This window comes from Chenopodium album, chromosome 1, assembly GCF_948465745.1.
Source record: "Chenopodium album chromosome 1, dcCheAlbu1.1, whole genome shotgun sequence".
Lineage (NCBI taxonomy): Eukaryota > Viridiplantae > Streptophyta > Magnoliopsida > Caryophyllales > Amaranthaceae > Chenopodium > Chenopodium album.
Genome location: NC_137834.1, coordinates 67,108,375 through 67,134,206, shown reverse-complemented (window position 1 = coordinate 67,134,206; position 25,832 = coordinate 67,108,375). Strand labels below are relative to the sequence as shown.

At 35.1% G+C, this 25,832-nt stretch overlaps 1 protein-coding gene across 3 annotated transcripts; it reads right to left on the bottom strand.

The window, feature by feature from the left end:
• Nucleotides 1–2,295: 2,295 nt before the first annotated feature.
• Nucleotides 2,296–3,941, bottom strand: LOC145597585 (transcription factor bHLH75-like). Of its 3 annotated transcripts, none has more exons than XM_081653821.1 (6): nucleotides 3,555–3,941; nucleotides 3,344–3,466; nucleotides 3,204–3,269; nucleotides 3,050–3,118; nucleotides 2,889–2,969; nucleotides 2,296–2,674 (listed from the first exon to the last, which is right to left on the bottom strand). In XM_081653821.1, the coding sequence occupies exons 1-6, from the start codon at nucleotides 3,894–3,896 to the stop codon at nucleotides 2,573–2,575; spliced, it is 783 nt and encodes a 260-aa protein (XP_081509947.1). In that variant the 5' UTR covers nucleotides 3,897–3,941; the 3' UTR covers nucleotides 2,296–2,572. The 3 variants fall into 3 exon arrangements, with proteins under 3 accessions (XP_081509947.1, XP_081510025.1, XP_081510098.1); XM_081653899.1 differs by having other exon boundaries at nucleotides 2,889–2,954; XM_081653972.1 differs by lacking the exon at nucleotides 3,204–3,269.
• Between the last annotated feature and the right edge of the window lie 21,891 nt (nucleotides 3,942–25,832).

Below are 25,832 nucleotides of genomic sequence, written 5' to 3'. Positions count from 1 at the left end.
TTATATTAATTGTCTTGCTAATTATCAATTCAATTTATACTTCTCAATCAAACACGTCTTTACTTCTTTTTTTTTAAAAAAAAAAACACGTCTTTACTTCCGCTGTGCACTCACCAACCCTAACACAATTACTGATTTACTGCAGCGACAATGTACACAAAGCCAATAAACAGTAGTTCATCGTGCACACCAGATTCTGGAGAAATTGCGCTACAACAATTTATTTGCTTTTCTAATAACTTGTATTTTTTTAAACCTTTGTCAAAAAATTAAAAATTGATAGAGAATATCCATAGAATATTCTCATTCTAGGTTTAGGATATATTTTGTATAAGATTATCTTTGATATCTGTACATATCTTATAGTTACCTAATATGATTAGGTTTCTCATTGTAACCCTATAAATATTGATCAATGGAAATCACTATATCAAGGAGTTTATATTATCTAACATGGTATCAGAGCCAGCGTGACACAAAGGTCACGGGTTCGAATCTCATCCACCCCCCACTTTCAAGTGAAATATTAAGCGCAGGGTATGTGGAGGGCCCATGCTGCATCCACACTTCTAGCCCAACGGGCTCTCGTGTGAGGGGACGTGATAGAGTATAAAACATATTCCTGGGCCTCAACCATCAGCTTAAGCTTTTGGTTGAGTTGGTCCTCTGACATGGTATCACAGCTTAGGTTAGATCTTGGGATCATATACAAAAATTCTCACCCTGCCGGTGGGTTAGAAAATTAAACCCACCGGCGGGATATTCAAAGTTTTTTTATGCTTCCGCAAACACACATATAGAATTTATTTTTTTTCTTTTCTCAAAGTTTTTTTTTTTAGAATCTTTATGTAACCTTGCGCCTCCTACCAACAGTAGCAATCGCGAAAAGCCTCCTCCATCGTTGTTGGCAATCGCATACACTACCGCCTCCCACTACTGGCAGTAACCACATCTGCCAACCTACTCCATGTGTTGCACTCTACTTCCACCTCCCCATGACCAACAATGATTCTTACATTGCCTCATTGGTTTTTTTTTACACATAATCACATAGATTTTGTTCTGGTGGTGGTATATCACAATAAGGTCAACTTTTGCACATCTCTTTTGCTATCAAGTTAGCTCCTTTTATTGTTGCAGCACTTGGAATCTTTGTGGAGTATTAATTTTTGCTACCTGGTTTCTCTTTTGAGAATTGATTAATTTCAAGCGGTGGGATTTAATCTTTTCTTGCGCAATTTTATTTGTTTTTCTTCAACTGTGATTTCACGTAGTAGTGTAGTGTCTTCTCCCTGATGATGGTTTGATCCCTTAACTTATTCTTCTCTGGATCTGCAACTTGGCCCAAGTATATGCATGACTCTTCTCCTTCGGCCTAAAAGCGCATATCTCTACTATACGTAGGTCGTGGTTGTTGCTTCTCATCGTCATCACCAGCACACGTCTACTACTTCTCTTTTGATCATGGGTTACTATACTATCCTTACCGTTCGATGCGTGATTCAGATCCAGTCTGAGCATCCGATTTTCTCCCGCTCTGACTGCGGGGGTGTGATAGAGAATATCCATAGAATATTCTCATTCTAGGTTTAGGATATATTTTGTATAAGATTATCTTTGATATCTGTACATATCTTATAGTTACCTAATATGATTAGGTTTCTCATTGTAACCCTATAAATATTGATCAATGGAAATCACTCTATCAAGGAGTTTATATTATCTGACAAAAATAATAAAAACTTATGTTACAAAATTTGGAATTCCTTCCCTACATGATGTCTCATCCTATTATCTCTGCTTTGATGGACTCATTTATATTTGGATGTTACCAATCTACTGTATGAATATCTTTTCCAGGTGATAATTTAATGGCCTCATTCTCTCTGTCTTTATCTATAGAATGTTTATATTATTGTGTGGAGGTAGTACTCAATCTAAATAGCTAGACTTGTAAGAGTGAAAGGGGCATTTTGTGTCATTTTCACCTGAGGGTCCTTAAAACCCTGCTTCTGAAAGAGATCTATCAAATTGTTCATTGCTAATTTGTGCTTTCTCGTTCACTATACAAGTGCCTTTCGGCTCGAAAACTCTATGCATCCACTTATTGGTTCCTAAAAGCATTTTAAAGAGGATGCAACAGGTCATTAGACATATTACATCCATCTAATTAAAACACATTATAAAATGAAATATATGAATCAACTGAATGACACTGGCTATAATTGACTATAACATTATGATTCGACGTATAAAAGATATTTATTATCCATACATAACCAATAGAAACATCAATATTGGACTGTGATAACGAACAAAGCATCAAAACTTACAGTGTGATTAGTATTATCAGACTCATCAGTCCATTTTATAATGACTTATGTTAGTCAGACTGATGTAGTTTCAATGGGACTGTATATGCTATAAACTTTAAACATTTATATAGGAAAACGACGTATCCAGAAAATTGACAAAGAAAATCCTGTGAGGAAACAGGCAAAGATTGAAAATTTTGAGGTCATGAACGTAGCAACTAGCAAGCGTAACCAACTTATAAATCATTAAGGTACAATTAGAAGGGCCATGATGGTTGATGCCGAGGAAGCATCCCTTCGTACCCTTCTTTCGCCACTCTTTCCATCTCTTGAGCGTCACAAGGATTTTTTGTTGCTCTCTGCATTAATCAAAAGAGTTTATCGATAATAAATACATAGTATGATTTCTTGCTGATTGAAAAATTAATATAATGATTCATACATACATAATATATTTGGTTTGTCAAATGAATGAAAGTTCCACTGGCAATATTGGCAATATGCCTTACTGATCAATGAATTTATTGATTAATCACTGAATATTATTTCCTGTAACAAAGACTCCAAGGTTACCTGCAGAGTCTCAATCGCCTCGGCTTCAGGGGAGTTGAAGTCATAAAACATACTTGCTGCTGAAAGCTTCAAGGAAAGGAACTGAGGGGACAAAAACTCATATTGAATTTCTTCGGTTTCTTAATAGATTAAATAGAATTGAATGTAATTTCTTGACCAACCTCAATTTGATTTTGTAAAGATTGTACGTAGTTGATTATTACATCTAACATGACAGCCATTCCCATAGTCTGCATTCGCGCATATATAGTTAGACATTCATGTGATTAAGCAAGACGAAACAAAACAGAGAGGTTCATGTACAATATACTATACCTTGTAGCACCCTGGAACCAGATCTTGTAACACTTTCAGCTTCTCATTTATTCTCTCCCTTCTAACCTATTATTTCATACCCCCTTATTATTTTTACGAAAATTATATGATCAAGTCATATACTTGTTTTGACAACTTACCCTTTCCGCTAGACTATGACTGTCAGTAGCTTGCCCTCTTTTCGCTCTTACATGAATCACTTCTTTCGGCTTCTCCACCTCCTGATCATCGGCTTTCCTTTTCTTCTTTCTTCCTGCTACACTCTGTAATTAAGATTACAGAAACATATAAATTAAAGGAGACTAAAAAGATTTTTGTCAACTTAAAGTTAAGTAAACAAGGACTACATACATTATTTTTGGTAATCCTAACATTGTGACCATCCGCGCTTCCAATACCTGTAGATGATTGTGAGCCAGTAGCAGGACTCTGATCAGTAGGGCAAAATAATCTATTTTGATTGACAGTACTGTCTGGGAGATGGAACGGTTGCTGCTCATTCGAGTAAAGTGGCTGAGACGGGTTTGCATTGTTTAGAATGTTGCTATTACTAGAAAAATAATCTAGAACATTAGAGCTCAGAGAATGATTCAATTCAGAAAAACTGTTCAATAGTTCCATATTCGAGCTCAACTGCGAAAAAACAGCTGCAGGTTTAAGAATTTTCTGAATATCACTACTGAACTCTGCCATATTTCAAGGTTAAATATATAACAAGGCCCTCAGAAAAAAGAAATGTATAAAATAGGCTAAGTTATAAAGTAAAGTTTTATGGATATGATTTTGTATATATATATATAGCATATGAATTAAGAGTTAGTTAAGGATTAAGATGTCACACTAATTACTCTTTAAGGATTAATTAAGACGAGAATTGATAAAACGAAAAAAGCCACGCACATTGGCCCGGATGTTTCAATAGCATAGGTTAGTAGGTCCTTCGTTTTATTGACATATTCAGTAAGAAGGACCACTACTACTTGCCTTGTATTCAAGTATGGTGAAAATGAGACTTGAATTGATTGTTAATTTCAATTTTTTTTTAATGGGATTTAATTATTGATTGCTTTTTTATGAGTTAATGCAAATGTAACAGTTCTCATGTCCCAGAACAAAAACAATATGGATAACATCTACAAAATTGATACAGTAGTTCTAATGAAATTACTTTTAAATTTGATTATGATTGCAAATTCGTAATTGATTCAAAGAAGTTTAAGAGATACATAATAAGCACATAAACAAAGTTTTTAGAAGGTGATCGATTTTCATCACCATGAACACTATTTACAATAAGTAGAGAAATTTAATAATTTCATCTCCAAAAGACAACTTTTACTAATACTTCTGAATATCGCAGCCATAATATGTTTATGATACTCCATATCTTTTTTTTTTTTTTTTTTTTAATAGACAATTTACACCTTTTAGTAGTAATACTTCCTTTGTTTTTTTTATACTTGACTTTTTTCTTTTATTACGCTTGTCATAGTTGTTAATGTAGAATTTTAACTATTAATAACTTAAATTCTCCATGAAATTTTTTTTATGGAGGCGGATGCACGATGCTTCGTGCATCCGTTTTCTCTTTAAAAATGCGGAATGAACATTCCATTGTTCAGTAAAGAATATACATTTGTTTTGTAAAGAACATACAACTATTTTATAAAGAACATCAGATATAGTTGTATTGTAATGAACATATAGTTATTTTATAAAAAACATATACATATTTTGTAAAAAAAAACATCCAACTTCATGTTCTTTATATATATCTAACGAACATCCGTAATATTAATTAAAAACATGATAATTAGAGGTGATCAACTTTGGCCCGACCAGACCCGGCCCGACCCGATCCAGCCCGAAAATAGGGCGGGTTTAGACAAGCCTAAAAATGCAATTTTAGTTAAAAAATCCAAACTCGGCCCGAAAAAAACCCAAAAAGCCCACTACATTTTCCCGGTTTTTTGGACACGAGATATTATGTTAAGGCCCAGCCCGACCTGAATTTTTTATCACCTCTAATGATAATATAATGTAATGAACATTATTTTTATTCAACCACCATAATCTAAAGACAAAATTCAAAGAATATTTCAAAATAAACAACTAACGTATGTCACAAATAAAAGTACATTATTCTGACAATCAAAGAACATGAAGATAAAAAACATTATTTAACTGCGCATTATGTTCTTTACAATTTTATAACATGTTTTTTGCACTTTAACTGAATGTTCTTTACATTTCTATACAATGTTCTTTACAATTCTATAATATGTTCTTTTCACTTAAACTAAATGTTCTTTATATTTCTATGCAGTGTTCTTTCCGCTTTTTTTTAAAAAGAGATGCACCATGTGGATTCGTGCATCCGCCTGCACAAACCATGCATAAGTAAAAATTATTAAAGTTAAAATTATTAAAGTTATATTTTATGATAGTACTTACTGAGACTAATTAAAAAAAAAAAAAATCCAACATTAATATGTTTTTTCTTACATATTATTCACAAAAGATGGTCAAAGGAGAGGCGTTAAATAGTGTAAAAATCAAAGCGAGTCAAGTAAAAAAGAACGAAGAAAGTATGCCATATATACAGTGTCTGTAGTTAATTAATGCAATAAGAAAGACATAGAGTGTCTATAATTTTGGGAATACTTGCTTTGTTTATAATTAGATGAGTTAAATGATCTTATTACTTTCTGTTTTGGTCCATTTTTAAAAGTTTTTAACACTATTTTATGTTATTTTTGGCAAATACATTTCACCTCCTTTTATCCCACTATGGATCTATCCCACAATATTTACACATTATTCATGCACTTGTGTTGTTGTCCATTGTTATTTTACACTTTATAAACTTTAATTATATTTTTCCACTCACTCACCACATCTCTCTCTTAATTATTTAGGCAAATACAGTAAATGTTAAGATTAATCTACTAATTATAAAGTATTAACTTTAAAGACAAACTTTTCAATCTCTTAGCTAGGTTAACAATTTAACATGTACTTGATGAGATTTTGTTAATTTGATTTTGAAAGTAAAGAAATCTAGTAAAGTCAACCAAATCCGTCAAAAGTAAATAATGAAATCACTTTTAAAATGAGGCAATTGGATACTGGCCTTGCTTCACAAGTGTTAATATTAGAAAAATATAATCAATGACGAACTTGGTCATTTATTTGTGAAGCTTAAAAAGCTAAATCTGATTAATTTTTTGTTGTCATTTTAGGCTATGGTTGCATTTTAAGTTTTTAACAGTACAGTAATTAGGTGCATATATATTTGCATGGTTTGCTCAAGTTGTGCTCTACTATTTACTCCGTAATGTTTATGAGTTTTAATATTTTAATTAATTTATAGTTGAATTTAATGAAAGGAAATTTTGCAAACAACTACCGTAAAAAGTTCCAACTTTTGCGAACAACTACTTTTTTTTTTTTTTTTTTTCCGAAAAACTACCACAAACTTTGTATTTGTTTTGTTAGCACTACCAGTTAACGAGGGACGTTTGCTTGCCGTATAAAATGAAGGATTGATCCCTTGATCTCATGCCAACAAAACATTATCATACCCTCATCAAACCAACTAAGCAGCTCAACTTTTCTTTTATTTTGAGCTAACATTTACATTTATCATAAGGTGCCAACAATTAAAAAAACTAGGCTGCCAATATGGACCGGAAAGGCCAGGCCTCCACCGGCCCCTCCCGTACCTCTGCCCATGTATCTAACGCTAATACATTTGTTAGCTTTTGCCTTACAAAAATAACAAATCATTGTATTTCATTTCATTATATACGATGATCTTTATATATAGTTATATATTATTGATTGAGAAATATTATAATCATAAATTAGTCAAGAAATAATAAAAGTATGTGATATGTTAATTTCATATTTGCAATTTTAATTGTAGCTTCCAATACACAACTAAAACAAAGTAGGCAAAAAATATGAGCATTTTTTTTAATTGTAAAATAGGTCACTAATTATTTAAAAATATTGATTTTTTTTAATTGTAAAATAGGTCACTAATTATTTAAAAATATTGATTTTTGGTATATATTGCCCAATTTTTTTTATTATTTTTTTTAGAAAGATTTGTGAATAAATATTTTATTTTAAATATAATAATTATCACGTGTCAATATGGAATATGTAAAAAAAAATATATGATTTTTGTAAATGATTTGTTTTCTTAATTAAAATATTTTTTTTAAAAAAAATAAATAAATAACTACGGACACACCATGAGATGCCACGTGTCAGTGTGTGTATATATATATTTTGAAGTAATGATGATGTGTCTTTTATTTCCTCTTAAATTTGTTTTATTTAGTTTTAAAAAAAATGTTTAATTGTTTTATGGGGCAACAATCTTGATTCTTGGTCACATACGAGTTTTTTTTTTTTTTTTTTTTCTTTGAAAGAGTTATATACGAGTGCATTGGAACATACAAAGATTAGGTAACGTTTGAAATAAACAATTCATACCTAATCATGCGGACCATTTTCTGTCATTCTCATTAACAATAAAAACCTAAACAAGTAATTATAGACTAACAAAATTGTAAAAACACTAACTACACTTTGATGAAGCTACTTTGACTCCAATTTATCCGATTATAGAATAGTTTACTTCCACTAGAAAGTACAAATCCTTAAGATTCACATTTCCATAAATTCTTGTTTGGTACTACACGTTATGCTAAGTTCCAAGCCTAAAAACTTGATCATTCTGCTGTATGTACTACCTATATATCATTTTCTCGAGGATTTATTTTTATACTTGACTCTCTAATGCATAACTGAGTGTCTACTCTAACAGATGCCAGAACTTTTAAAGTAGTTTAACTCGCAGTGGGTTTGCCATGCTCTATTAAAAGTTCCATGCTCATTATGTACGTACTGTTTAACTAGTTTACGTAGCCAATGACCATACACCTAGCGTAAAGATAGATAAATTGTGTTTAAGTGTGATTTTTAATCATCATCCGTCACCCGATCTTCGTTTATTTGAACTTATATGTATTAGAGTTATTTAATAAAGCTTTTGAAAGTATGTGTTTCTGAAATTACGCAAAAACTTTTGTTTGACCAACTAGAGGGTATGATTCGCAAGGAGAAGTAAAATTTTCTAGAAATGCATGCATGCAAAGTAGTTCTTTGGAAAGAAGAGAAGGATAATCTCCAATTTGGAGCTTCTACAAATTGTTTCTCATGAAGCTATTTTCCCCCTTTAATGAGCTTCTACCCTTAATTATCTTAACAATATATATGTCCCTCCGTGGTCTAAACGTATAAGTTCTTATCAATATACTTATCACTCTTTTTTTTTTTTTTAAGTATATGACTAATATGAGTCGATTCAAGCTAGCCTTAGTCACCACAGTTATCACTAAACCTGGCAAACAGGTCATTCGATCAAGTCGGGTTCGAGTCGGGTCAATTCAGGTCGGGTCAAGTTCGGGTTGGTAAATGTTCGGGTCGGGTTCGGGTCGAGTCGGGTTGATTTGGGTTTCGGGTGAACACTTCGGGTCAAGTTCGAGTCGGATCATGTCAATTCGGGTCGGGTCTGTTCGGGTCGGGTTAATTTTTAAGATCAATTTTCAGGTCAATTTCGGGTCGGGTCAAATTTGGATCGAGTCAATTCGGGTCAAGTTTGTGTCGGGTCACCAAATAAATAAATTCACTTAAAAAAATAGTTGGAAAAATAAAGTAAAATCATTAAAAAAAAATAAAAAATAAAAATCATGAGTACCTATTACGTACTGAGTAGGAAATAAAGAAGCCCTAAACTAAGTAATTCACTATTTCACCCTATTCATTTAGGATTCGGGTCAATTTGGGTCAGGTCACTACGGGTCGGGTCGATTCGGGTCAATCAATTTGGGTTAAATCGGGTCGAGTCACTTCGGGTTACGGGTCATTTCGGGTCGGGTCAAGTTCGGGTTTCGAGTCCATTTCGGGTCAGGTCATTCGGGTTGGGTCACTTCGGGTCATCGGGTCATGTTCGGGTCAACTTTATTTCGGGTCGGGTTCAGGTCGGTCGGATTAGTTCGAGTTTGGGTCATTTTCGGGTTAATGATTTCGGGTCAACTTTCGGGTTACGGATCGGGTCAATCAGGTCGGGTCAGGATTGCCAGTCTAGTTATCACCTACACGGAGTAGCAACCAAATCATATTCATAAAAGTTTATTTTAATATCAAATAACATAAAACTTCATCTTGTAAAGGGGTAGTGATGATGACTCATATAATTAATTTGATGACTAAAAGAGTGACTAATTAGCTAGCAATATACAAGTACAAGCTAAGCTAAGTTAATTAAACATGTCCATGAATATGATAAATTAGGATTAGGTCGAAAAAGTTGCATACGTTAACAAATGTTTAACGAGCACTTTTTATGTAGCATAGAAATTTTAGGATTTGACTAATTAAGCCATTAATGTAACTAACTAGTGGACATAAACTTCTCCAATTTCATAAATTGTGTACAAAAGCGGCTATATTTGAGAGCTAGTACTAATAAATATCCATTGTTAACAGTTTCGATTGATTCAAAAATGTGTGAGGACATATTGTGCCAATTGAAATAAATGCAAAAGGAAGGGAAATCTAATATACATAAGCTAAGTTAGAATTTCACAGCTTAATGAAATAGCTAGCAGAAGATGACAAAACTAATGTGTGTAATATCACAATCTCCAATCTCCATCATAACGTACTAATATGGTCTAGCAACGTAATGGCATGATTTATGGTTTAGCTTATAAGAATACTAGATATAGTAAGTTATGGCACATTAGAAAAATTGCACAAAACTATATTATATAGGACCATGTAATCATTTTCAAACATGCTTTCTTAATGCGACACACGTACACTAGCATCCAAGCAACGCCTAAGTTCTAATTCAAATATCGTTCATGATTTTGAGAAGTAAAATGCTAAATGTATAAGGCTTATAATTATATCATTAATCGGCTGATGTTGATTGTTGTTAGGTTATCATAGCCAAAAAGGAAGAAACTATAGAACTTAGTAATCGTCAAATGTATATGCCTATTGCATGCAACACGCCAAAGAATTGATATAAGGATATACTAAGGCCTTGTTTGGTTGGACGTAGGAAGTAGAAATTCCCATGAAATCTCAATTCCTATGAAGTTGTAATTCCTAGGAATTTTCAAAAGTTGTTTGGTTGGATGTAGGAATTTCTACTTCATATGGGAAGTTCCACTTACCTTGGGGGGGGGGGGGGGGGGGGGGAGGGGGGGGGGACTAGGTAACTGAATTCCTCCATTTTGTGGGAAGTAGAACTTCCTGGGAAGTTTCCATCCCTACATTATTGACAACCAACAAGTATGCATATATTCATTTTCTAGGAATTCAAAATTCCCATGAATTTGTTTGTCAACCAAATAAGTCCTAAGAGCAAACACGGCAGTTAACCAATTGTCTTGGTTTTGAGAGAGAGAAAGTGAAAAAAATAATAAAATAATAAAGAGAGAGAAAATTACATGGAATAAAATCATTAATCAGGTTATTTTCATAATCGATTACAACTTTTGGTTATTGAGTAAAATTATGTTTAATTTTTGCTTTTGATATGTGGGTGACGTGGCAAATGAGGGTGTGTGGTGGGGTTGGGTAAAAGAAGGAGAGAGAAAATATATAACTAAAAAGTTATGGTTAACTATTGGAATACACTAGATGAAGCCCGTGCGATGCTCGGTTTGTTTGATTTTTTTTAAATAATGTTTTTTTTTTTATGAGCCTAAAATGTGTTATATATTTAGATAAAATTCCTAATATTAAAAGATAATATATAATATTTAATTAATTTAAACTTAAAAATCTCATTCGCCAATTTTGCTTACATGGCATTTGAATTATTTAATTCTAAAAGAAATCAATAATCTCTTATTTAATTGGCTACTATTAAGATTTATAATCCTACATGGCGCGCTGAGAAAATTAGATCCTACGTGGCTCTCTAAAAACTCGGGAAAAAACTCCCCTTTATATATATATATTAGATTGATTATCAAATGGGCATAAGAGTGGATATAGGTGAGGTGGAAGATGGAGAAATTAATAAAATAAGTAATACTCGTAACCATAAAGGTTGTGGGCGGCCATTGTGTTTGCTAAAAATTCGACTCACTAACTATAACTATATTTATTTATTACTCCATCTGTTTTTAAATACTCGCTCCACTTTCCTTTTCGGCCGTTTTAAAATACTTGCTCCATTTCCTTATTTGGAATGCTTTTATAATTTTTAATTCATCTTTCTCACCTAGTGGATCCAACATAAATCATATTTTATTAATTTCATATTCTCTCTCCTCCAATTCTCTCTACTACTTTTGCTTTTTACAGTTTTTTATTCTTCCACCTACCCCACTACCTCCATATTTTATTACTTTCTCCGATTTCTCCTAAAACTCCGCGCATGTAGAAATGGAGCAAGTATTTAAAAATGGATGGAGTACCTAGGATGTTGTTAGAATTATTATAATATAAACTTCCAATATATCATCTTTTATAATTATTTTCACTTTGACATAGTAAGTTTTTTAATGGTCAATACATATGGAAGAGTATACTATCTCTGTTAATTATTTTGTGCAACTTTTGCCATTTTGGGATGATTGGAGTTATGTGCAAATTTCTATTTTTTTTCTATTTTATAGTTAAAAAAGGCTGGAAATTACAAATTTGCCCTTACTTTAAAAATTAGTTTTTTTTATAATTTCACACTTAGTCTATTTTAATTCTATTAACCTAAAACTAATCATATTCCCCTAATCTAATTCCTCCCTCCATTTATTATCCCAATTCTCCCCAACTACTCTAATTTCTCACATTCCCAACCACCAAATTAAATTTCGATGGTTGGGTTTCTTTATTTGTTCTGGATTTCTCTCCAGATTAACCCTAGTTCATCTTCTATGACTTTCTCTCTCCTCTTCATCCTTCGTTTTCTACTCTTTTCTCTCCAGTTCTCCTCTTCATCCTTCGTTTTCTACCCTTTCTCTCACCAGATCTTCGTCAATTCGAGTCCCCCCCCCCCTCCAAAATGGTGATCTTTGAACCTCTCAATGAATCTTGGATGGCAACAGATGATGCAGGAGAGGGAAATTTGATTCAGTCCCTTATCCAATTTATTGAGACCGGTTCTCCTTTTCCTCGACAATTTTACGAGTCCGGTGAGTCTGGTCCCTACTGCACTTCAACGACGTACAAAGTGTTAGGTAAGGTTCTTGAGAGCCTTGAAGAGGAGGAGCGTCTGAAGAGGGCTGGGGGTCAGGGTGAGTCCCATGGTAAGAAAACCCTTGATTTCACTTATGTGCCTGTAGATCCGGTAATTGAAAGTGGTGACGGCTCCACTATGGCCACCAAAAAGGCTTAATCTTAGAGACCGAGGCCACCAGTAAGGCTAAGGGCTATAAGGAAGGCTGCTAGGGTGGCGCTGCAGAGGATGTGGGGGTTGCCTTATGAGGAGATAATCGTCCGGTCATCCGAGGACGAGGTTGAAAAAGAGGAGGGGTCAGCACCTCCTTCAAGCATGGCAACTCTTGAATCTGGATCTAGCTCTAGCTCTGGTGTGAGGCGGCTGAACCTTAGGGTTCAACCCTCTTAGTGAATGATTGCGTAACGATCCCTAACCATAATTTATTTCTTTTTTTATTTGAGTCCCTTATTCATTGATTTAATTGAGAGTAGATTCGTTGCCTGATTTCGTAAATTGGTTGTGTTTTTTGGCTGTATGTTGTGGTTATTATGATGTCCATTTTCTCAACATTTACTTGATGTGGTTTGTGGCTTGTTGTTGCCTTACAGTGCTAGTGTTTGATGGATTTATCACTAGTGGAAAAATTGCTATCCGTAACGAGTAAAAACATAACGGGCAACGGACGTTACGTTTGCGGCCGTTACATACGGATAGACAATGTTATTCGTAACGGGCAGTGTCCGTTACGAATAGGCAGTTATTCGTAACGGGCAAAACAAGTGTCCGTTACGAATAACCCCGTTATTCGTAACGGGCATTACATCTGCCCGTTAAAAATAGGTTTTGATCCAATTAAAAAAAATGTCCAGCACATGCTGGACACCACATGTGATAAATTTATATTTACACTTAATATATATTGGTTTTAATTCCAAAAACATAAATTCAAATATAACACATACACTAAATACAATATTATATCTCTAGAACTGCTCATAAACCCATCACATTGTATGATTAAAAATGTTCATAATCAAAAAATAATAATAATAAACAGGGAACACCACGTCACCACCAGCAACACTGCAGCAGCACCCAAAAGCATCAGTAGCAACCAAGAGCCCAGCAATAAAGAGCAGCAGCTGTAGGGATTATTTCAAGCATTACCCCTAGCTTGAACCCCACTGTGATCATACACTAAAATACGGTGGCTTCCAAAGGGAAAGAAGATAGAGCTAAAGAGTCGCCAACAAGTTTTAGGAACTTGTAAACCGTTCACAGGTGAATGTTACACCCCTTAACGATCCAAGAGATCGTCAACTCCAATAGGTCTTGAACCAAATAGGGTTCGGGGATGAAGGTACAAATCCAACCTAAAAGAGATTGAACCTGCCCTAATAATAGACCTCTACTTTATTCTGATCGTATTCATGTGCGCTTTCTGACTAACATGCAATCAATAGGTTTACCCCTAAACCTGTTTATCTATGTTGGTTGAATATTAATGCACAAATAAATCTTATTATTGGCGATCACTTGAATTATAATCAAATTAACCCTAAACAAGATTATTAATTATCTTATTAAGCGTGATTACAAGTACCAATTCCCTTTAAACATGCATAAAAGGTGTGATCAAGCAATAATAATAAATATCAAGCAACATAATAATAATCAAATTATAATCATAATAACAAATTATAAAAATAATCATAAATCATGTTAAAGCATAATAATAATAGCAAGATCCTAGGCATGATACTAATAAGATTAATAATAAACCCTAGCATGTCACTAAGCAATAAAGATCAAAGCTTTAACCCTAACATGATACTAACAATCATAAATAATAGGAAGAACATGAAAGGAATCATACTTTTAATCATACTTGGTATTAAAATTACCCTAGACATGATACTAGGAATTTATTGTTGTCACCCTAAACATCAAATTAAGGAAAACATCCTAACATGATACTAGGAATCAAAATAACAATCTAAGCATGATTTCTATATCATAATATCAATTAAACCATTAAAGCACTTACTTGGATGCCTCGTATCTCTTTCTAATAACAAAATACACACGTTAGTAACTTCAAGGAAAATAATAAACAAAACAATTAAATTAAATAATTGAAAAAGAGATTTGGGACCAAACCATCAGAAATTAAAACCTTTCACGTCTAGAGCAAAGGCAACTTCAAATATGGCTAGGTGTTTCTAAATCTAGTGAGTGCGGAATTTTTATATTTGAGAAAAGGCTAGTTTAGAAAATAGAGAGAGAGTAATCAAGAAAATCTTGATGAGAGTTGGTGAATATTGGTGAAAAAATGATCCTTGAAAACGGGGTTTTCACGATGTTATTTATAGAGAAAATCAACCAAAAAGATAAAACATCAAAAACAGAGTTCTGACGCAAAAAACCAAATTAGCGCCAAACGATGACCTTGGCACCAGACGCTAAGGCTAGCGCCAAGCGCCAAGCATAGCGCCAGGCGCTACAGCTGGCGTTTGGCGCTGACTCGGAAATTCACGCGTTTTCTTAAAATCAGATAGAAATTGCCGTACATGTGGATAAAATCGTATTTTCCTCAAAAACGTTCTTTTATTCTAAATAAAACTCTAAAAAGTCAACAAAAGTCAATTTATCAATGCTAATTGAATTAGGAATGAAAAGAACCTTCTAGAAGAATCTAGAAGACTAAAACCATTCCTAATTGCATTAGAAATGATAAATCCATATTAGGCCCTCCTCTAGATCATTGGGCCGCATATAAGGCTCAAACCGGGCCCAGTTCAATAATTTGGCCATAACTTCCTCAATATTCATCGGAATTGGGCTTATAATATATCATTGGAAAGCTCTTTTCAAGCCCCATCCAACTACACTATTATTGGACCCATATCATGTACCAACCAAACTGGATTAGCTGTTTTCTTAAAATAAGTTTTCAAAAACAGAGAGAAGAGAAAAGAAATTAAAACTATCCGCAACACTAAACTTTCCACACTTTCACTTCATTCGATTATGATTCGACGTGAAAGGTACTCATCACTGGATTTGGTTTTGGGGAGACACAAATGGGTGTCTACAGAAGCCCCCTCTTTGACTGAGTTTGGAGAAACGCGAGTTTCGAAAACAAAAGTCAAAGTATCGATAGGGACGGAGAATGATTCAGAACTTTCAGCGATCCAAAATCACTCTTGTAACGCCGATACTTGCAAAACTAGCGTTAGTTAAACAGATAAAAGAGTTAAGAAACGCGTATCTTGAACCGTCGGGCACACGTCTCTGAAGGTAACCGAATTGTTGCTGCTTTACTGTTTTGATGACCTCCTGCCAAGAGAATGCCATCCCGCTTTAAAACCGCTACGCTTGTAACTGCTTCCAATATTGAAGATTGCTTCGCTTGAAACGATCCTCTTCCGCTTTGATAATATCCCAAGTCCAAGGGAATACTATCGAAGATTACTTCGCTTGAAACAATCCTCTTCCATTTTGTGACCATCTTCCACGTCTAAGGGAACATGATCGAAGACAACTTCACTTGAAATCACCTTCAGTTGTTTTTGACAACTCTTCACAATCTAGGGAACGTTATCTTGCTATTTCGATGTTCACTCGTCTCTGAACAATGGAGCTTTTTCTTTTTTTTTTTTTGGATATGTTCACGCGCCTCTGAAAAAAGAGCTTTGATTGATATGCCCACGTGTCTCTAAGAAAAGAGATTTGATGTTATGTCCACTCGTCTCTGGTCAAAAGAGCTTGAAATACATGTCCACGCGTCTCTGAACAAAAAAGCTTTTGAATGATATGCCCACGCGTCTCTGAGCAAAGAGCTTTGATGATATGTCCACGCGTCTCTGGACAAAAGAGCTTGAAAATAGGATGCCCACGCGTCTCTGAGCAAAAGAGCTTGAAAGAAATGTCCACGCGTCTCTGAACAAAGGAGCTTGAATGTTTATTGCAATAATATTCCGAAGACCAACGCTTGTGGATCTCTAAAACTCGCTTGAACTTTGCTTCCGTTATGCCAGTACGTCGGCGGTTTGCTGCTTGTGAACCATTATGTCGGTGTCTCCGTGATGAGCCAATGCTTAGGAGCTTTAAGCTAAGTGAGACGATCTTTCGTCAGGTCGATCACTTATTGCGATTGTAATCAAACCGACTACTTAATCATGTAAAATTTCTTATAGGGGCTAACTGGCGTACCAAGGAACCCGAAATTGTTGTATGCGGTCGAAATCACCATTCTGAGAGGCTTCGAGCTCTGTCGATGCTGAAATATCTCTGGCGCCAAGAATTGGCTCTGTCGCCAAACGCTGGGATCTAGCGCCAAGCGCTAAAAACTGTTGCTAGACGCTAGATGTTTTCGTCTGGCGCTGGAGTAGGGTCTTCCCTATTCTGCTGCACATGTATTTATTTTTTACTATAAGACTTTGCCAATTTCTTTAATTATCTTAGGGTTGACCTAAGGCTTAGAGTTGCTTGACTTATTGACTTGACACGACTCAAGGTATAAACCTGACTCGCTGTGATTGACTGACTCGAGGTTGACTCGACTCGAAGTGAAATGACACATGTGACTCATGACCCGTGTGTGCATTGTGTTAATTCAATGTGACTCAAAAATGCAAAAAAGCAAAAGAATTTCGTCATTTTTGTGGAGGGTACCGACTTTCTCCCGAAAAAGAAAGACGCGAAAAAGAATCGAAGTTTTGAAAGTGCATGTTGAATAAGCTTAGTCAAATGTTGTTTCTCACAGTACAAGGATTGTAACATCTTAGACTATCCTAGTTGACTCGATAATGAAAGTATTTAGGTAACTTAGGCACGGAGGCTAAGCACTTCATACTTCATGATGCAATGACAATTATGATTTATGAGTGATGTTGATATGACAAGGCATGCTTCAACGTTGTGTTAAAATTCCATGACAAAGGGTTCCTAAGGGAAGTATATTTGGTCATGTATCTGTGATGTGCGTGATAGTGACACTAAAGTTAGGCCGCAAGGGTTAAGTGTGTGGAAAAAGATATTATTTCAAGAAGAGTCAAATGGTGGTGACTCTTAAGCTAGGTGAGTTAATAATGTAGGGATCAAGCCCCCAAGTCTAGCTCTAAATGAATAGGAATGAGCGCAGGGGATCCCTTGATATGATCATGGTGTGTGAATGTGAATATGAATGTGTGTTTATTACGGCCGCACCTCGATGTGAGGTTGCCTACGTATCCGTTAGGAATCAGGCCGAACGTAGCTCTAGTCGAACCTCACACAAGTGTGCGTATACCTCAAAAAAGGTCTTTTTAAGGGTTTTAACGTGGTTAGGCTAAAGTTTATAGAAGAAGGGGATAAAGGCTCAAGACCCTAGATAAACCCCAAGGTGTGCAACCTTGCTTTTGAATCTTTATATTTTTATGCTTGAGGTTTGCTTCTCTTTTCTCTTTTTTTTTTTTTTTTTTTTTTTCTTTTTTTTTTTTTTTTTTGCTTTAGCATTTATTCTTATTTTTATGAGTGTGGGCAATCCTGATCATGTGGTCTATCACTCACTTGGCATTCATGTTTCTCAGGCACGGTACCGAGCACTCGATAAGAGACGCAATCTGAGACGTATTCATGTCAAAGACATTGGAACACTTGCCCTTTTGTACACTTTTATTTATTTATTTTTTTGCTATTGCTTTCTATTTATTTTGATCTTTTGAAATCACTCAAGCTCTTTTTTTAAAAAAAAAAAATTGCCTAAGTTGCACACTGCCCCATCCCAAGGTTAGGTAGATGTAGGTTAAAAATGAAAGGTCTATCATTAGACGAGGCTCAAAGTGGTTTATGAAGAAAGGATTGTAAATTAGAAAGGTGAAAGGTAATATGATGTGGCTAAAAGGGGTGCCTCAAATCATTGGTACACCTCGTGCTTAGTTCGGTTTTTTTTTTTTTTTTTTTTTTTTTTTTTTTTTTGCAATGTAATGAAATGATCATATGCAAGAAAATAAATGCTCATTTTATTAAAAGGGAAAAAAGAAAAAATCTACAAAATTAATCTAAGGGAAAAGAAAGGTGCCTATGCTAGACTTATTGGGGAAAGGGTAAATAAAGAAAAAGAAAAAAGATGTCATAAAATCTCGTCGTTGAAGCTCGCCTCTTGTCTTGTGTTGTTTGCTTTATCATCACTCGCTCTTCTTGTTAACTGGAGGTATGGGAAGCTTGCTATTATCAATCAAATGTTGAATATCCTCCTTTAGCTTCCAACAGCTCTCAGTAGCATGACCCCTACCTTGATGGTACTTGCAGCGCACATTTGGATTCCAACTAGGCAATCTCTTCTCAAGAGGGGGATCTTGAAGAGGTCCAATAGGAGTAATGAGTCCCTTTGCATGGAGTCGATCGAAAGCATCATCGTAGCTAATTCCAATAGGGGTAAAATCCTTTTTTTGTTGCTTTCTAAATCCTCGATTATCCATGGATAAGATCTCATTAAGGTAGAAAGTACCAACACTGTTACTAGAGTAGGTGTTTTCGGAAGAAGAAGGATAGTCGTTCTTCTTCCCTTTACAGCCACTGTTACTATCGTTACTAATCTTGGCCTTGTTGTCGCGCGGAGGAACATGAAGGAGATTTGAATCAATGAAGTCTCAAACACGATCCTTGAGGGCGAGACATTTTTTGGTAATGTGACCGCGACCTCTATGGTATCGACAATAGGAATTTGGATCCCAATTGGGAAAACGTTTTTCAGGTGGAGGGTCTTGACTGGGACTAATGGAGTGAATATGACCTTGATCGTGAAGACAGTCAAAAGCTTCATTGTAAGTCATTCCTATTAGTGTGTATTCTTCAATGGTCCGTTTTGCCCGTGGCTTAGGAGCATTGAGTTCCTCATTAAACCCTTGGCGAGAATTTTGTTCGATGACCATCCCCCGATTTGCTAATCCTTCTACCACATTCAAGAGCATGGCAACGACATCTTGCAATTTTCGAACGTCCTCTTTTAAACTTGACGAGTCTACCCTGGTATTATCTAAGAAAAGACTTTCATCCTCCTCAATCATGGTCACTTCATCGAGAGAGGTTATATAAGCTGTCTCGATCATGGGCTCTCCTACAAGTGTGATAAGAAGTGATGGATCGAAGGATGTTTGATCTTCTTCGATAGCTAGAATCTCGGAAGTTTCATTGTTATCGATCAGATCTTGAATAGCTTCTTTGAGTTTCCAACACTCCTCAGTGTCGTGACCCTTTCCTTGGTGATATTTGCAGTGCTTATTGGGGTCCTACTTGGGTGGCCTGGCTTCTGGAACTGGATCTTTGATAGGCTCTATGTGCATGACTAGTCCTTTGTGCTGTAGCTTCTCGAAAGCTGTTTCATAACTCATACCAAGTGGAGTGAACACTCTTTTCGACCTTTGGATTCGTGATTTAGAGGCGTTCGTAGCATGTACCTCATTAATGGGAAAGGAAGAAGAAGGATGGTCGTTCTTGTTTCCTCTCGCACTATTATCTTTTAGAAGGTCATCTTCAATGTCAATGCCTATATTATAGACAACCTTGAAAGTATTCAAATTGTGTTGGTACTTTAAGTTCCTTGAATACTTCCCTTGGAGATTCTTGATTAACATCCTCACATATTCTTTTTCGATAGGAGCCTTGACCATATTAGCGGAAGTTTCCTTCCATTTGTTAAAGAAAGAAGTGAACCCTTCGTTTTCTTTTTGTTTTAACATCTCGAGTTGTCTATGGTCTGTTTTGTCTTGGATGTTGCACTTATATCGATTTATGAAAGCGTTTTCTATGGACTCCCAGGTGGAGGTTTTTTCTTTCTCGAGAGAAAAGAACCATTGCTGGAAAACGGTCTCGAGAGATAGTGAGAACAGAGAGGGGAAAACCTTATTATCGATACCTTTAAGCTCATTATAGTTTCAAAAGCTCTTAGATGAAAGTAAGGGTTATTTGTTGCCTTGAATTTAGGGATGTCAGTGGCGTTGAACTTATGCGGAAGAAGTTCCTTGTCCAGCGAGACCCCTGGTGAACTAATGCCCTGAAATTTATAGTCACTAGATAGCTTGCTCAAGATTTCTTGCATGAGGTTCATTTGTTGTTGCTTCACAGGGTCAATGATTTTGAGGGTTAAAGCCTTTAACACCTCAGTCACGGTAGTCAATTGATTCCTAAGTTCATTGACCTCTTCTTGACTTGCCATTATCTTTTTAGCCTTCCTCTTTTGACGAATTGGTTTATCAAAAAGTGAGACTTGAATAAAGAGGTTGTCCTTGATTAATCGCCCTTCTCTCCTCGACCAAGTACTGTGGAAAAGGAATTTGGGGATATTCATTATTTAATTATTTGACTCAAACTTTATTCAACATGCAATGGATGGAGAAAATGAAGAAAGATTGGAATAGAATGTGAAGAAAAATGATGTAGATGGAGGGATATGGAAAATTAGGAATAGAATGTACCCCCAACTCAAATGACGGAAAAAACCGACTCATGCATGAACCTAAGACATGGTCATGGTGATATGTACTCAAAGTGTGTGCTAAGACTAGTGAGTATAGATGACATACTTGGGCTCGTGTCACGACCATGTGGCTAGACTATGTGACTAGATTCAATTAATGACTTGACAAGGTATTATTGATAGTAATATTTAGCCGAATTAATTAGTAAACTGGTTAATTAGACACAAAGTGATGACTCGATCAATAATCCGAACTGTCGTCAAAACGACAGGACTGGCGCCTCTCTTTGTAGTGTAGACTTTGGCGCCATTGCTGGAGCTTCAATCTGAATCTGTTTACGGTGTTATTAATCAACAGGGATATGCCTAAAGTCGTACTAGGTCAATTCTGATTAAAATATAATTAATTAATTAATTAATTAGGAAAAGTTCTTTTAGTCATTAATTTATTTAATCTCAGCACAAGTCAACAAACGATTAAGAGAACATAGTATATGCACAACAAATAATGCACAATTAGTCAAGTAGGCACGATATGATGCAATGAGTTCGCAACCTAACCATGGCTCTAGTTCTCTAAAATTCGGGATATGGGTTAGTCAATAGAGGGTCCATGGTTAATTGTCCGGATGCACCGCGCGGAAGCCTAACCGTGAAGGGTTGGCGCGAGTGGATGGGACACCGCGAGTTTTTAGAAAAAACTCGCTTCCATGGTTTGGTGAATTCATCAATCTCGGATGTACCCTTTGTTTCTCAGAGCGTTCAATCAGGTAGATGGAGCATGAATTCCCAGAGGGTTATGTCCATAGACTCCATATGTAGAACACATATGGGTTTCAGAAAAGTGAGAAAAACTCAATCAGGAATTAGGATCGAGCAAACAATGCGAAAAACTAGTCAAAATTAGAACGCATATTTCTGACTCGGTATTGGAAGAATTTAGCGCCAGCAAACAGAGGTTGGCGCCGGATTTTGGCTGTAGCGCCTGGCGACAGGGCTGTCGTCTGGCGCTACAGTCAAATTTCTGGCGCTAACTTCTGTTCGCTGACGCTAATTCCTACATGCCTCAGCAGCTTTCTGTGCTCGATAAAATTTTCCAGTTTCGCGCAGTGTTATTTCGGTCCTAGTTGTGAAAGATATTTCTCAAATTTCCTACGTGTAAAATCCTATGTTTTAACTCATTACAGGTGGTCTTTCCAATGAGATCTTTTTTATGCATATGACAATAATGTTAATCAAAATTACGCACATGAAATACTTAGAACGTTTCGAGTCTCATCCACTCATTCTAAATCATTGCCGAAACAAATTCAGGAATTAAAATAGAAATCCTCCCTAGTGGAGTCGCCAAAAAACAGTAGGGATTATTTCAAGGATTAGCCCTAGCTTGAACCCCACTATGATCATACACTAAAGTACGGTGGCTTTCAAAGGGAAAGAAGATAGAGCAAAAGAGTCGCCAACAAGTTTTAGGAACTTGTAAATCGTTCACGAGGTGAAGGTTACACCCCTTAACGATCCAAGAGATCGTCACCTCCAATAGGTCTTGAACCAAATAAAGTTCGGGGATGAAGGTACAAATCTAACCTAAAAGAGATTGAACCTGCCCTAATAATAGACCTCTACTTTATTCTGATCGCATTCATGTGCGCTTTCTGACTAACATGCAATCAATAGGTTTACCCCTAAACCTGTTTATCTATGTTGATTGAATATTAATGCACAAATAAATCTTATTATTGGCGATCACTTGAATTATAATCAAATTAACGCTAAACAAGATTATTAATTATCTTATTAAGCGTGATTACAAGTACCAATTCCCTTTAAACATGCATAAAAGGTGTGATCAAGCAATAATAATAAATATCAAGCAACATAATAATAATCAAATTATAATCATAATAACAAATTATAAAAATAATCATGAATCATGTTAAAGCATAATAATAATAGCAAGATCCTAGGCATGATACTAACAAGATTAATAACAAACCCTAGCATGTCACTAAGCAATAAAGATCAAAGCTTTAACCCTAACATGATACTAACAATCATAAATATTAGGAAGAACATAAAAGGCATCATACTTTTAATCATACTTGGTATTAAAGTTACCCTAGACATGATACTAGGAATTTATTGTTGTCACCCTAAACATCAAATTAAGGAAAACATCCTAACATGATACTAGGAATCAAAATAACAATCTAAGCATGATTTCTATATCATAATATCAATTAAACCATTAAAGCACTTACTTAGATGCCTCATATCTCTTTCTAATAACAAAATACACACGTTAGTAACTTCAAGGAAAATAATATACAAAACAATTAAATTAAATAATTGAAAGAGAGATTTGGGACCAAACCCTCATAAATTAAAACCTTTCACGTCTAGGGCGAAGGCAACTTCGAATATTGCTAGGTGTTTCTAAATCTAGTGAGTGCGGAATTTTTATATTTGAGAAAAGGCTAGTTTAGAAAATAGAGAGAGAGGGTAATCAAGAAAATCTTGATGAGAGTTGGTGAATATTGGTGAAAAACTGATCCTTGAAAACGGGGTTTTTACGACGTTATTTATAGAGAAAATCAACCAAAAAGATAAAACATCAAAAACAGAGTTCTGACGCAAAAAACCAAATTAGCGCCAAACGCTGACCTTGGCGCCAGACGCTAAGGCTAGCGCCAGGCGCCAAGCGTAGCGCCAGGCGCCAAGCGTAGCGCCAGGCGCTACAGCTGGCGTTTGGCGCTGACTCAGAAATTCACGCGTTTTCTTAAAATCAGATAGAAATTGCCGTACATGAGGATAAAATCGTATTTTCCTTAAAAACGTTCTTTTATTCTAAATAAAACTCTAAAAAGTCAACAAAAGTCAATTTATCAATGCTAATTGAAATAGGAATGAAAAGAACCTTCTAGAAGACTAAAATCATTCCTAATTGCATTAGGAATGATAAATCCATATTAGGCCCTCCTCTAGATCAATGGGCCGCATATAAGGCTCAAACCGGTCCCAGTTCAGTCTTTTGGCCATAACTTCCTCAATATTCGTCGGAATTGGACTTATAATATATCGTTGGAAAGCTCTTTTCAAGCCCCAACCAACTACACTACTATTGGACCCATATCATGGACCAACCAAACTGGATTAGCTGTTTTCTTAAAATAAGTTTTTAAAAACAGAGAGAAGAGAAAAGAAATTAAAACTATCCGCAACACTACACTTTCCACACTTTCACTTCATTCGATTATGATTCGACGTGAAAGGTACTCATCACTGGATTTGGTTTTGGGGAGACACAAATGGGTGTCTACAGCAGCAAAACGGAAGCTAAGAACAACAGCTAAGCGCAGCAGCAACTAATTAAGAGCAGTAGGCCAGCAACCAAATCACTTTAGCATCGATCAATGCCCAAATTTTCATGTCCCCTGAAAAAATCCAAAGTTTCATCATCTCCAAATCACTTTAGCATTGTAGACACCTAAAAATGTCTCCCCAAAACCAAATCCGATGATGAACAACCTTTCACCGCCATTATTGGTCGGGTTGATTATTTAATTTTTGGAGTGCTTAAATCCATATTTCCATTTCATAAACCAACCCAATTCCTATCCCATTTCCCCAAATCATAAATTATTTTCCTCTTTTCGTGCCTTTAAACCCAAAATAATTCATTTCGTGTCCTTTAAAATCATTCATTTCATGTCCTTTTTATAAAAACATTTAATCCAGTTTATTTTAGTCCATAATATGGGTCCAATGATTGAATATTTGGATGGGGATTTAAAAGATCTTTCTAACGATATATTATAAGCCTAAATCCGAGTTATAACGAATAAGTTATGGCCAAAATATTAAACTGAGCCCAAACCGAACCTAAGCCCACCTTACCTAGCTACGACCCAATGATCATGTGGAGGGTCCAAATTATTTAATCCCATTCCTAAACAAATTAGGATTAATTAGAAGCTTCTATAAGTTTCTGAAAGATCCTAATTATCCTTTTTGAAAAGATAAGATTAAAGAGTTTGAAATTGAAGAAAACTCCTTTTTTGAAAATCCTATTTCTATCCAAATTGAAAGACATTCAAAGATAGACAGATATTATTTTCGTGCTTTATAGTTTTTATCCAAATTTTATATGGTTGGATAGCCCTTGAAATTAAATTTCCAATGATATATTATAATATCAATTCCGAGCTATAACGGAAAAGATATGAATAAAATGTCAAACTCTATCCAAAACAGATACCGTCTCACTATTTCGGCTATATATTTTGTTCTACAAAATATTTTAATATGATTCTAATTGTTTTAGAAAGTTGACTTCAATATCTTTCCAACCATATCTTATTCATCTTATTCCAATTTTTGGATCAAAAGATATGATAAAAACAAAAACCGCAAAAACTGCTGTCTATCGCAAGAGTTTTAATTCGATTCGAACTCGATCTTTTCTTGATTCTTCGACCCTCTTTTTTCTCTATAAATAGAGGTCATATCACCACTTTTTCAATCATCAACAAGCTTGATCATAAAATAATTCTCTTCTCCCTCTTTATCCTAAATACTAGCCATCCTATTTTCTCAAAATACTTTCCCTAATTAAGCACTCCAAGGAGTTCATACAATACCCAAAGTTCTATACTTAAACCAAGGCGTGAAAGGTATAATTGACTGAGGGTTTGGACCAAATAAACTCTACTTTTAATTTAATTTAATTTCCATTTACTTTATATTTTTATTGAAATTACTAACAATTTATTCATGATGTAGCAATTTAAAGGAACGCGCGGAATGTGAGTAATTAATTAATTTAATTACTTTTATTTTATTTTCTTATTGCTAGTATCATGATTAGGTTATTTTATATTTGATTTGACTAACGTTATTATTGTTAAAT